The sequence below is a fragment of the Drosophila serrata genome, unplaced genomic scaffold, assembly GCF_035046125.1.
Source record: "Drosophila serrata isolate PLE 108 unplaced genomic scaffold, ASM3504612v1 contig_3, whole genome shotgun sequence".
Classification (NCBI taxonomy): Eukaryota; Metazoa; Arthropoda; class Insecta; order Diptera; family Drosophilidae; genus Drosophila; species Drosophila serrata.
In genome coordinates this window covers 155426-168004 of record NW_028256901.1, presented here as the reverse complement: position 1 = coordinate 168004, position 12579 = coordinate 155426, and the positions used below count along the sequence as shown (strand labels likewise).

Sequence of the window (12579 nt, the reverse complement as noted above, 5' to 3'; positions counted from 1 at the left end):
GACCAAAAGTCGTTGAGCCAAAACATTCGTCACAGTATCGATACTATCGTTGTTTATTTAGATAAATCTATATATATATTTATATATCCCAGCATGTTTGCTTTCATTTAGATAAAATAATTTGATTTATTTGAACAAAAAAATATTAAAATGAATTTACAATTTAATTCATTCAATAGCCAGAACACATATATTAAAACATCGATACTATCGACAGTCAATTTTTGTGAATATTTGACATTTCCAATAAGAATAAAATTTACAAATATTTTCACAATTGATTATTAATTGAATATTTATTAATATTATAATGTTTTTGTTAGGAAATATTTCATAACTATGAATATTTTTGGTAAAAAAAAAATTTTAAAACACATTATACATATAAAAAATGTTTTTTTTTATCTAAATGAATAGAGTTTATTATTAATATGGATATAAATTATATAAGTAACTAGAAATGAATGATTAAAAACATCAAAAGTTACAAAGCTCGATATTTTTGCACAACTAGCTCTAGTTGCCATAGCAGATCTACTCGACTTGCTCTTCGGGTGAAAAAATAGCTAAACTTTAAATTAAAAACCTTAAACAGAACAGAAAATGTTAATTTTAGGTAAAAAGAATATAAACCAAACGAACTTCGATATTTTTGAGGTACTACCTCTAATTGTTATTGGCAGATTTACTTGTTTTGTTCATGTGGTCATAAAAAAAAGCTAAACTTTGAAAATAAGCTACAAATGTCCACGAAATTATTATGGCAGGTTAAATATGATATAAAATGTGATTTTAATACTTGTGAGATTTTGTTTTTAATATACTGTATTGAATTTTCACTGATCTTCACTTAAAACAAAAAATTTTCTCAAGTTCGTTCTCTATATCAGTTGCATTGAAAAATTAATTTAATGATTGTCTAGATGTTCAGAAGGATACAAATAATTTTAAAACATAAAATTAAACTAAATTCAATTGGAAAATAACTATAATTCTTGCTTGCCGAGGTATTTCGCACTTGTCAATTGAAAAACTACAGAAAACTTGGAAAACAGCTAATTTGGCAACACTAGTTGTGTGCTTACGTTACCAAAAGAGTGTGCCCAGCTCCCAAGGGGGAGAGAATCCGCTGTCTTCTGCAGCATAGAGAGTATTAGATCTAGACTGCCACACTGCTCGATTTGTCGCATAAAAATTTGCTTGCGTTTGCTTCGTCGAATTAAACCCGTGTTTTTGTGTTGTTCTTTCCCCCCAGCCAGCTAAAACCAATCGATATGGTGAGTGGGTCATCCTCCGGTTACTATTTATTGTTTATTGAGGCCTCCGGCCATGACGCCCTTCCGCCGCCTGGAAACTGACACTCATGTTTTTCCTTTGTTGTTTTTCTTTTCCATTGCAGGCAGCTTACACCGAGGATCAGTTGGCTGGTGAGTGTGTGTGTGTGCGCGCGGGGAAAAGTGTGTGCGAGTGTGGGTGTGGGTGTTGGTTTGGAATTGGAAACGGTATGGAAATAGGCGCAGAAGTTGCAAAGTGCCAACAAAACGGAATAAATTGCAAATGCGCTGGCACATCGCGCTCCCTCGTCATCTCTTTCTCTTTCTCCCACCGCCGCTGGGCGGGCGGTCGCTCTGCATTGGAATGCGGGAGTGTGAAAGCGATGACACGAAAGTATGTGTGTTACACATCTTCATAGGCGGCATATATATGCTGTGTGCATGAATCATTGATAAAACAAATACTCTGGAAAGCAGCCATACGAATACGATGATCGTGACTCACCGAAGAGGAAGAGGCGGTTCAAAAAACAGCAACTGGCATTCATTTCCAAGGCATTCCAGCAAGTCGAAGTTGTTAATGCCCTTCCAGTTATTGGAAAGAGTACCCGTTTATCTGTACTTCGATACTGTTAGGTATTCCAGTGGAATTGTTTGTTTTTGTTTGACTTGCGATTTTAAAGCGAAATCTGCAAATATAATTAATTGTTCCTATAGTAATGGCTGATTTCAAATGAGAACTGACAGTTGTTTAGAACTGTATTTCCCGGTTAATAACTATGGAAATGATCCATTTTCGATGTATGCTATGTATTAGATTCAGCTATAACTTATGTATAGGAGTTCGATTTTTAAATCCCCTTCCTCACGTCAAAATGATTGCAATACCCTTGCAGTAGGGTAAGGTTGAAGAAAAAAAAACACTACTCTCAGGCGAAAGGAAGTCTGAGCGATAAGATATAGATAAGGGGGGTCTACAAAATGGGATAATCACACGGTTTTTCGACACGCCGGCTGCTCGTTTCAAATAAAACTGCAATTGCAGTGGCAAAAATCACTCAATGCGATAAGAGCCGGCTGCCAAACCAGCTCCAAAATGAAACCAAAAAGAATAAATAAATAAAAGCCGAAAGCCGAAAGCCAAGCTTCCATTTATGGAATGTCAACCGACTGTGGGTCAAAGGCAGGGTAATTCGCACTTTGATTCTAATTCCAATACCGATTCCGTAGCCTTTCCAATCGCTTCCAATCGAAATCTTTACGCAATTGATAACTTAATCGAAGCCAATAGAGTGTGAGTTTTCTGATAATTCCAACCATGCTCTCTGACATTCTGACGTCAGCCCTCAACCGCATTCGACCATAAATATGTATATGCATATGTATAGATATATATATTTCGATTCCAATTCCAACTTACCTGGCCTCCGTTGCGTTGCAATCTTTAACTTTTAGCTGTTCTCGCCATTCGTCGCTGTTTTGTCATCGCCTAAAATGGACAAAAATGTGCTGGAATCGTTTGTTTTTATTGCCATTTTAGGATCACGTATTCGGCGCCGCTGTAGCATGATAACCAAACAAAAAAAAAAAAGTTTTAATATCTGTACAGGTCATCGAATGTCACACACTCTTATTATCGAGACTAAAAAAATATTGAATTCTGAATTAAGGTAGAATTTTGTAGGCTTAAAACGGAAGGTATTCGAGTAATTTGTTAATTTTAAAGATTCTACAAGTGTTATATTCATCTTGTAATGATTTTTAACCTTAGCCCGGCTTAAATCATTGTTATATTTTAATAATTGAAATTCAGAAACTAGGGAAAACATGAATAACTTGGTCCTTATTATCTGTAAGGTAAACTCAACAAGTTAAAAGAACTATTTACCTATTTATGATTTTTTATATATTTAAAATTTCACAAGAAAACCGTCTTTAATCTTTACTCAATGTATTCAACCTATTTTAAAGTATTTAATCCCGAAAATCCTCGCACAACTTGCTTATTCACTTGTTTATTAGCGACTGTCGTTAGCAATCTTAGGAAACTGAAGAATAGGGCTGCCTTCTTTTCTTCTTATTTCGCAAACTGCAATGCAGTTGCCCAGAAACCGAAACCTTGGCTTAAAACAAACAACTTTTTCCGGTCGATCGGTCGGTGAATCGTTTTGTTTATCAGAATTATAAACAAGAGCGAGCTTTGGCGCCAGACTTAAGGGGAGTTATGCCGGCACTTAGCGGCTGGCTGTGGAGCACTTCTCTGGCGAAGTGAGGGTATCGCATGACCAAGGAGCAAGGCGGGCAAGGGGGAGCAGGCAGGCAGGCAGGCACACTAGATTTCCAAGCCGATGGCCAGCCGCCAAATCCGGGCAGGCAGGCAGGCAGTCAGTAGCTGGCAAGGCGGTCATCGGAGCGGTTCAAGATGTATTACTACACGGCACACGTAAAGCACACCTTTACCACCCTGGAAGGTGACAAGAAAGGGGGGATTTGGAGTTGTTTATAAACTTATTAATTCTTTATACTAATCCCTGTAATATGTATCTGCCCCACAGAATTCCAGGAGGCCTTCAATCTGTTTGACAACCGTGGCGATGGCAAGATCCAGCTGAGCCAGGTGGGCGAATGCCTGAGGGCCTTGGGCCAGAACCCCACCGAGTCGGATGTGAAGAAGTGCACGCACCAGCTGAAGCCAGATGAGCGGATCTCGTTCGAGGTCTTCCTGCCCATTTATCAGGCGATTTCCAAGGCCCGGTCCGGCGATACGGCCGATGACTTCATTGAGGGACTGCGTCACTTTGACAAGGACGCCAGCGGTTACATTTCCTCCGCCGAGCTGCGCCACCTGCTCACCACGCTGGGCGAGAAGCTGACCGACGAGGAGGTGGAGCAGCTGCTGGCCAATATGGAGGATCAGCAGGGCAATATCAACTACGAGGAGTTTGTGCGCATGGTAATGAGCGGTTAAGCCAGCTGCCGCTTCCTCCTATTTCCAGCTCCTCCAGCACCAGGACACACAACACTAAACACACACACACACACACACACTCCGAAGAACCTGCCAAGCTAGCTGAGCCATTCATTCCGCCAGAAGTTCCAAAAACTCCGTGATTCCCCCACATTAATCCAGTCGACAGGCAACGAAGGACACATCGAAGCAAGGATTATTGGAGCAAATGCTATTCCCACACTTCCAGACTAACCAATCAATCATATAGATTCTTGATTAATCACTAATCGAAGCTGAAGCGTCTGTTGAAATGCGTATTATTCTAAAGCAGAACCGAAAATATAGAGAAACATTAAGATGAAAGTAATCAGTAATTATATCCCGCATAGTCCAGGCGTTCTTTTGTACCAATATCATATAACTATATCTATATTTCAACGGGAGACAGCGAGAGTATCACGAAAAGTATTTCTAAACTATACATAACTTGATATACGAGCGTGTGTGTCGTATGTCTGAATTTAAAGGCGCATTTTGAAGTTTTACATGTTTATTTTTTTTTTAATAATTTAATATTTGTATTTAATAAATAATTGAAAAAAGAAAACAAGTGAATGTGTAGGTCTTTTTACAAAAGAAAAGTACTTAAATCTATTAAACCAATTGAAACCTAAGCAACTGGTGTTTTTTTTTTGTTGGTTTTTTGAAGGATCTGGATATTTATATACATTAATTTTTCGATTTTAGCTTTAACAAATTCCGTGACTTCCTTAATATTGTAAAAGTTTGTTCAATTCTAAATGATATTTGAATATTTCCAATTAAATAGAAAATATCTTTGATAATATAATATATATAATTATCTTTTCATATTCCAGCTTCAGATAGTTCCGCGATTTCCAAAATTCTGTATAAGTTTCAAAAAACTAAATGTTATTTGTATTATTTAAATTAAATTAGTTATTCTCAAATTATAACTCCAAAAAGATAGGGACTTCCCCTAATTTTGTAAGAGATGGTTAAGAACTCATTATCTTAGTATCCCTAAATCTTAATCTTAACGTTTTTTGTAAGATTAGGATTTTTTTTATTTATTCAAAAATATTTTGATATATTTCCAGATCATTTGAAGATAATTTTAAAACTTCAAATTTAAATATAGTACTTTTAGTATTAAACTGAAATACTGTCATATGTATGACAGTTTCTTACACCTAGTATTTAAATACCTTCTTTGGGTATTTTTCCCAGCTCGTCTCCATGGATTGATCTCTTTGCCAAACTACAGTCACACTTGTGTACCAAATTCAAATAAGCTTAAAACTGAAAAACTTGTCGCGGATATAAAAACCAGAACTAAACAATGTCAAACAATAAGGAGTCGTACCAAGTGCTAAACGCCGAACTAATGGCCGAAGTGCAGAAGCTGCGCCTGCTGGTCGCTGCCTACAAGCGACAGGTGACGACCCTTGTGCGGGAGAATATGGGGTTGCGGGAGGCGCAGATTCTGCAGGGCGGTTCCGGCGGTCAGCAGCAGAGTTCACCCAACGGAGTTAAGAACATGATGTGGCGCTGGAAATTCAACTCCAGCTGTCTGGGTACTTCTTCGGTGTCTCGCCCGTCCAAGGCCAATAGTCGCCGCTACGGCGACATAGACATCGCTGTGGAAGAAGCGTCTGAAATCGGAAGACCGAAGGTATCTAATGTATACAGAGTAGGGGCTCCCGCCTTGCATATCTATTTGATCCGTCTCCCGATCTTTCTGGACAGATTGCGACACCGCCAGTAAATCCAACCATTCATGAGGATGGCGTCCCCAGCGATGAGGACGACGGGTGGAAACCGAAGAACAGGGATTCGATAATGCGCAAAATTGCCCGCTTGTGTGGGCGCAGGGTCAAATTTCTATGATTGGTTCTGGAAAGGTTGATCCGGCTCTAATGTTGGTCCCAAGGAGCTATCCCCAAAAGCCAAGATGCAACACAATAATTTATAGTCCACATTTGAAATAAACATTTAAACGTCATAAGACGTAATATTTAACCACTCTTCGTTTTATTATTCACTTGGGGCTTTAGTAATATTACATTCAAAACAATAAACGAGATTCCGTCAACTTTTAATGATTGGATTTAAAAGATTTAGGAAAGGGCTTTAAAAAAATATATAGTAAAAAATTATTAATGCAATACGTCGATTGAAATTTAAATTCACGTTCACAATATTATGTTTCATAAGTTCGGAAAGTCGAACTTTATATACTCTTGCAATTTGAAATTAAAGTTTAGAAAGCCCAAATGTGAATACCCTTGCAGAAATCGAATTAAAAATACATATATTCTAGGTATATTGAATATATATTTAATTGAATAATATATTTTTATATGTTAATTTTGTGGGTAAATCAGAGTTTTTCAAATATCACAACTAAGCCAAACATGCTTTCATTTTAATTCGGAAAACTGTTCTGTGCTAGTTTTTATAAAGTTAACAATTCTGCTTATTTAGTTTTAAAATTTAAAAAAAATCCATATTTTAATAAATTTTTGTCAACATTTTATCTGTTGAAAAAATTAAAAAAAAAATTTTTCCACCGGACATAGCTAGTTTGATTTAATTTTTAATGCTGATCAATAATATATATGATATTTAGGGTCAGAAATTACTCCTTCATGACATTGCTAGCTTCTGATTGAAATTATAATACCCTGTAACACCGTTTAAGTGTGCATATTTGGCACAGGTGGTTCTAGACCGAAGTCTTATTTCTAATACATAATCTATATATGTAGATGATATAATTATCATGGTTAAGACTTACCGCAGTAGAGGACATCCTTTTCTCCATTTCTTAATGCCGTCCAGTGTAGACTTTAATTATGCTTTTCATGGTTTCCTCTAGATGAGCTTCTTCCTGGTTATCCAGACATTAAGTATTGCCCAGGAGACTTTTTTGGGGTCGGAGGGCAAATCATTATCACTACCACTATCACTAGAGATGTTAACTGCAGGGAGGCCACGTACACACTGAGGGCGGTGAGACGGTAGCGGCTGTATTTATAGTCTCCGAGTAAAGAGAATAACAGAGATAGTTATAGCGAGAGCGAGAGCAAGAGCGAGAGCGCGAAAGAGAAAGCAATATCTCTAGAGATAGAGAACAAAATAACTCAAGAGGTACACAGAGAAAGAGAGAGAGAGAGAGAGATAAACTTACATTTAACATTAACATTTCTAGTCGCCCGATTTTAATCAAATTAAAACCAAAATAATAAAATAACACCTAATGGCTTAAAAAATATATTTGCAGATCGTTTTCGTTTTTGAATTCAAATTTCAGAGATCCAATCGATTTCATTGAGAATCGATTACAAAGTATTCGTTCCGGTCGTTATCGATTACATTCTTCATATCGATTTACTTAGACCAGGTGGCAGCACTGCTTGCTCCAAAACAAAAGCTTTGGAATTTAATTGCAACTGCAATTCTTGTATTAAATTCTCGTTGTTACCCGCTTTTATTTGCCGGAAATTGTGGTCCAAGGAGTGGAGCATGCCCAGGAACACGGTGGCGGGCGGCGGGAGTGGAGCCGGTGGTGAAGGCGGTGCCCCGGAGCCAAGTTCGCCCGTGCAGAAGGTGTGGAAGCCGGAATGTGAGTCAATGAGAAGATGGAAGAAGGATGGGCCACTAATCTAATCTCTGTTGATTCTCTTCCTCTTCCAGTGTACAAGCTGCAGCTGGAGGCGCCGGCTCCCTGTCCCCTGCGCTGCCAGCGCACGCTGCCCCTGCCGCCGGCCAAAAGCACCGCGGAGGCCGTGGAGGCCAACAATGCGGCTGGTCGCCTCTACGGCTCCGAATACCACGGCCTGATGGGTCACCTGGAGGCCGAGCAGCTGCTGGCCAATGCCCGCGACGGCAGCTATCTGGTGCGGCGCAGTCCCCAATCCGATGGCTATTACACGCTCAGTCTGCGCTTCAATAAGCTGGCCAAGCACTACAAGCTGCTGCACAAGCCGGGCGTGGGTCACTACCTGCGCGGCCAGGACAAGCGCTTCGACACGGTTCACGACATGGTGGCCGATGGCCTAATTAACTTCCACATGCAGCTCCATGCGAGTCCCATTATCCAGCAAATCAATCAACAGACGCGGAATTGCTACCAGCAGTCGCCCTACATGACATTGAATGGCCGCAAGCTGAGGGCTTTGTCCAATGAACTGGGTGGCAAGGCTGCATCCGGAGCTGCTCCAGCTGCCGCTCCTGCTGCTGCTCCCACCTCTGAGTCAAATGAGGCTCCCAAGGGAGAAGAGGCAGCTGTAGAAAAGCAAAAGTTCGAGGAGGAGGAGACACCGCTACCAGCCCTGGATCCCATGCCGCTGGTGTACGAGAAGCTGCATCACTTCAAGGTAGGATTTGGCCATAGAAATCGCAACTATATTTATATCTACATCCATCCATCAGGTGCACACCTTCAAGGGCCTCAATTGGTGCGAATTCTGCGCAAACTTCCTGTGGGGCTTCACCGCCCAGGGTGTCAAGTGCGAGGCCTGCGGCTTTGTGGCGCACACCAAGTGCTCCGAACTGGTGCCGCCCAAGTGTGTGCCGGATCTGAAGCGTATACGCGGTGTGTTTGGCACTGATCTGACCACCATGGTGCAGCTGGAGCCGCATCATCTCATACCGTTTGTGGTGCGTCGCTGCGTGGAGGAGGTGGAGGCCAGGGGTATGCTGCAGGAGGGCATTTACCGGGTGTCCGGCTTCGCAGATGAGATTGAGGCATTGAAGCTGGCCCTGGATCGGGATGGCGAGAAGACGGACATGTCGGAGACAACGTATGGGAATGTGAACGTAATTGCCGGCACATTGAAGTTGTATCTGCGCCTGCTCCCAGTGCCGCTTATCACGTTTCAGGCATATCCCAGCTTTATGGCCGCAGGACGTAAGTGTTCTCCATATACTTCATGCCGCTCTGGATTATCTCAGTTTATATGTTTCAGGCAACGGCAAGCAGGCGGAGCAGCTGCAGCTGATGACGGAGGCAGTGCGTCATTTGCCGCCAGCCCATTACAGTTGCCTGCAATACATGCTGGAGCATCTGAAGCGGTGAGTGAGGGGAGCTCCCTAATCCTTATTAGCTTCCTAAATAATCCCCATACCCACAGTGTGGCCTCGCACTATGCCGTGAACAAGATGAACGAGCACAATCTGGCCACCGTCTTTGCCCCCACGCTGATTGCCACGCCCCAGCACATGACCAATCTAACGGAGGAGATCTTTATGCTCTCCTCCCTCATCGCCCACTGCAAGACAATCTTTGCCAGAAACTGAAACGGAGAGCGAGCAAACACCAAACAGAGCGGAGCCGCTTCTGTTCTGTCTCTGTCGGATCCGCATCCGGATGTCCTTAAAAGCACAGAATCCTTAATTACACTTTGCCAAGCATCCAATATACTTATATATTTTACTCGTAACCCGATGATTCCACCAAAAATGTAGCCTAAGATCAAAGGAGAAGATTTTATAGTGTCTTTTTTTATTTAAGTATTCCAAAAAACAAGAGAAAAACTAAGCAAGCAAAAAGTACACATTCAATGTTGTAATTTACGAATTTAACGAATCTCGAAATATTTTTAGAACAAGTATTTTACATATATATCACAATAAATGTATTTATTTTATTTATAAATTAGAAAACAAGAGCTTTTTCAAGAGTTTTGAAATGAATTTAAAGGTAAATACCCGATTTTTAAGAAAAAATAATAGGAAAATTAAGAAATTGTAGCAAAAACTTGATGAATTTTTGTTACAAATCGAAAAAAATTTGAAAATTGTTTATAAATTTGAAAAGTTTGTGTATAATTTAGGGAATATATTGGAATTGCCTTGAAAATTTCATTATAATTCAAATTTCTTATAACTTTTTAAAAGTTTTATTAACAAATATGTTAAAAATAGTAATGAATCGATAACGCGTTATCGATTATATTATAAACACAAGACTTTCTAGGAAATTGCTATCAAAATAATATTTTACAATAATTTCTTATAGATTCTTGATATACTATATTTTATTTCAGAATTTACGGTACGTATAAATATATTAAAATCATATATACAAATATAAAAGGCAGGCTGTGACATACTTGTCACCTTAGAGGCATATCCACATTATCATTCTGTAATCAAAGTCAGTCGAAATCGGTTCAAAATAATAATAATATTAATATTTCCTTAATATTTTTCCTTTCTTTACGATCAATTTGAACTGTAGCAAGGCGCGATGACTGACAATACTCAGTTGGAGGTGGAGGAACCACAGAAAGTGGAGAAGGCGGTGCCATCATCGCCGGGCTTGGCCACCAAGATGCGTCCCACACGCTCCACTGCAGAGGAACGGATCGATCAGAAGCTCAAAGAGGTCAAGCAGCACATGCCGCATTTCGACGACATGACCAGCTACATGAGCACTCTGCTCAAGCCGGTGAATGGCATGACCATGACCACGGCCAAAAAGACTGCTCCAGTTCAGCAGACCTCGCCGGGTAAGCCTTCATCGCCGGGCAGGGCTTCTTCGCCGGGCAGGGCCTCACCGGCCAAGCCCACTTCGCCGGCTAAGCACACCTTGGTACCCCCTCTGAGTGGGAATTCCTTGGTCAAGTGAGTTGCTTTGTAATTTCTTTGTATTTCATTGTAATTACCTAATTTATTTCATTTCATTTGAGGAGTTTGGTCTGCGGATGCAACCCGGAGACACAGTTACCTGGATCTCCAATACTATATCCATTTGACGATTCAATGGGGGTGCCTGGATCTCCTGTAATGGATCCATTCAATCGGATTAACGAGGTGGAGTTCATTCCGGCGATAATTACGCCGCCGGATGTCGAGCCTGATGCCGAGCCGGATGACGAACCTGTTGCCGAGCCGGATGAAGAACCTGTTGTCGAGCCGGATGACGAACCTGTTGCTGAGCCTTTTGTGGAGCCCGTTGGCATTGAGCCCGCATACGAGGCGGTAAATGCCTGGGAGTGCGCTCAAGTGGACTCGACCGTCGAACAGGTCAGGGTGGTCGCCAGCGGTCTGACCATGTTCGCCCGGAATCGTGATGGCACCTATGACCTGTATACAGGCCTGCAGCCTTCGACGCCTGAGATGGGGAGTTCCAATTTCCGGGAGATAACGTTCAACGATGGGCCGCTGGTCATATTGACCCGCGACGACGAGGGCAAGCTCACTTACGATCCCAACGATGCGGTGACAATCGATATTGCGGACAACAGTCTGTTTGTTCTTAACACCGACGAATCCTCAAATACTTGAATAATTGACAATCGATATTGCGATATTAACAAACTCTCGAATACTTGAAAAATTGGTTACTTGTACAAAACTAGAATAAAATAAGAAGCTTTAAGAAATGTAAATATTTTTGAAAACATTTTGAAAATGCCGCGTTAAACTTCGAAAGCCTGGCAACCCTTGCTTTTCTATAAATAGTTTTCCTTGCATTCGCCATCTATTTGTCGAGTTTAATCCTTTATAGCAGTAGAATGTACTGCTTAATCTGTTATACTAGTCAGTAAAATGTACTGTAGAAAGTATATACATACAGTAAAATGTAAATATTAAAACGATTTTCCCGACAGATGGAGTCACCTTTGCTTTTTAAAACTGTAAAAAAATTGAGTAAAATGTTGGTTACGAAAATTTCACAATTTAATATTAATTTAATTTTTTACCTATAAGCGAATCAAAGCATACATATATGAATTATTGCCGTTTAGTCTTGATATTTATAAATTAACAATTTAACAATATTTTACTTTTATGTTAGATATTTAGCAATATTTTTTAAATAATATATATCATATAGGATAGTTCAGGAAATTGATTTAAAAAAATTGTAACTTTGTATGTTTTTAACATATTTTCATTTAAATTAAATTAAATGATTTTTTCAATTTTTTTAGAATTTCTGTTTTAATTTTATGCAAATCGGACGATTATATTATATAGCTGCCATACAAAAGATCGTTAAATGTAAAGGATAATGCTGTGAATGCTAAACTGTAACTGTAAAACTGTAAATATAACATTTATGATGAATGTTATTTTAACACAAATATATATAATTTTAATTATTTATTAATTGTTTATAACAATATAAAATAATAAAAGTTAATATAATTTTATATAATATAATATAATGTAATATTATACATATATATTATATTTATTATTACATAATTATAATATAATAATCTGCAAGGGCATCCTGTCATAATTAGCTTCCTTCCTAGTTAAATGTATTTCCATATTTCAAAAACATTCATTTGCGCGCCTAATAGCAGACTTTGG

General features: G+C 39.5%; 4 protein-coding genes and 1 long non-coding RNA gene across 7 annotated transcripts; 4 read left to right on the top strand and 1 right to left on the bottom strand.

Moving 5' to 3' along the window:
- The first annotated feature begins 1061 nt into the window (after nucleotides 1-1061).
- Nucleotides 1062-4898, top strand: Mlc-c (Myosin light chain cytoplasmic). 2 transcript variants are annotated; one of them, XM_020956407.2, is made up of 3 exons: nucleotides 1062-1277; nucleotides 1400-1427; nucleotides 3830-4898. In XM_020956407.2, the coding sequence occupies exons 1-3, from the start codon at nucleotides 1275-1277 to the stop codon at nucleotides 4240-4242; spliced, it is 444 nt and encodes a 147-aa protein (XP_020812066.1). In that variant the 5' UTR covers nucleotides 1062-1274; the 3' UTR covers nucleotides 4243-4898. The 2 variants fall into 2 exon arrangements, with proteins under 2 accessions (XP_020812066.1, XP_020812065.1); XM_020956406.2 differs by lacking the exons at nucleotides 1062-1277; nucleotides 1400-1427 and adding an exon at nucleotides 2730-3745.
- LOC147645168 (uncharacterized) lies at nucleotides 1156-3301 on the bottom strand. The gene is made up of 4 exons (XR_015273417.1): nucleotides 3163-3301; nucleotides 2695-2833; nucleotides 1780-1963; nucleotides 1156-1707 (listed from the first exon to the last, which is right to left on the bottom strand). It is a non-coding gene; the product is annotated as an uncharacterized LOC147645168 (long non-coding RNA).
- Nucleotides 4899-5495: 597 nt separating the features above from the next.
- Nucleotides 5496-6267, top strand: LOC110187042 (shugoshin-like). The gene is made up of 2 exons (XM_020956408.2): nucleotides 5496-5920; nucleotides 5995-6267. The coding sequence occupies exons 1-2, from the start codon at nucleotides 5588-5590 to the stop codon at nucleotides 6133-6135; spliced, it is 474 nt and encodes a 157-aa protein (XP_020812067.1). The 5' UTR covers nucleotides 5496-5587; the 3' UTR covers nucleotides 6136-6267.
- A 1327-nt stretch (nucleotides 6268-7594) lies between these two features.
- Nucleotides 7595-9915, top strand: RhoGAP5A (Rho GTPase activating protein at 5A). The gene is made up of 5 exons (XM_020956390.2): nucleotides 7595-7873; nucleotides 7945-8627; nucleotides 8683-9160; nucleotides 9219-9324; nucleotides 9384-9915. Exons 1-5 carry the CDS (start codon nucleotides 7774-7776, stop codon nucleotides 9547-9549), a joined length of 1533 nt encoding a protein of 510 aa, XP_020812049.2. The 5' UTR covers nucleotides 7595-7773; the 3' UTR covers nucleotides 9550-9915.
- A 383-nt stretch (nucleotides 9916-10298) lies between these two features.
- Nucleotides 10299-11645, top strand: LOC110187035 (uncharacterized). Of its 2 annotated transcripts, none has more exons than XM_086838098.1 (3): nucleotides 10299-10408; nucleotides 10493-10878; nucleotides 10947-11645. In XM_086838098.1, the coding sequence occupies exons 2-3, from the start codon at nucleotides 10502-10504 to the stop codon at nucleotides 11539-11541; spliced, it is 972 nt and encodes a 323-aa protein (XP_086694224.1). In that variant the 5' UTR covers nucleotides 10299-10408; nucleotides 10493-10501; the 3' UTR covers nucleotides 11542-11645. The 2 variants fall into 2 exon arrangements, with proteins under 2 accessions (XP_086694224.1, XP_086694153.1); XM_086838027.1 differs by having other exon boundaries at nucleotides 10366-10408; nucleotides 10944-11645.
- Nucleotides 11646-12579: the final 934 nt, after the last annotated feature.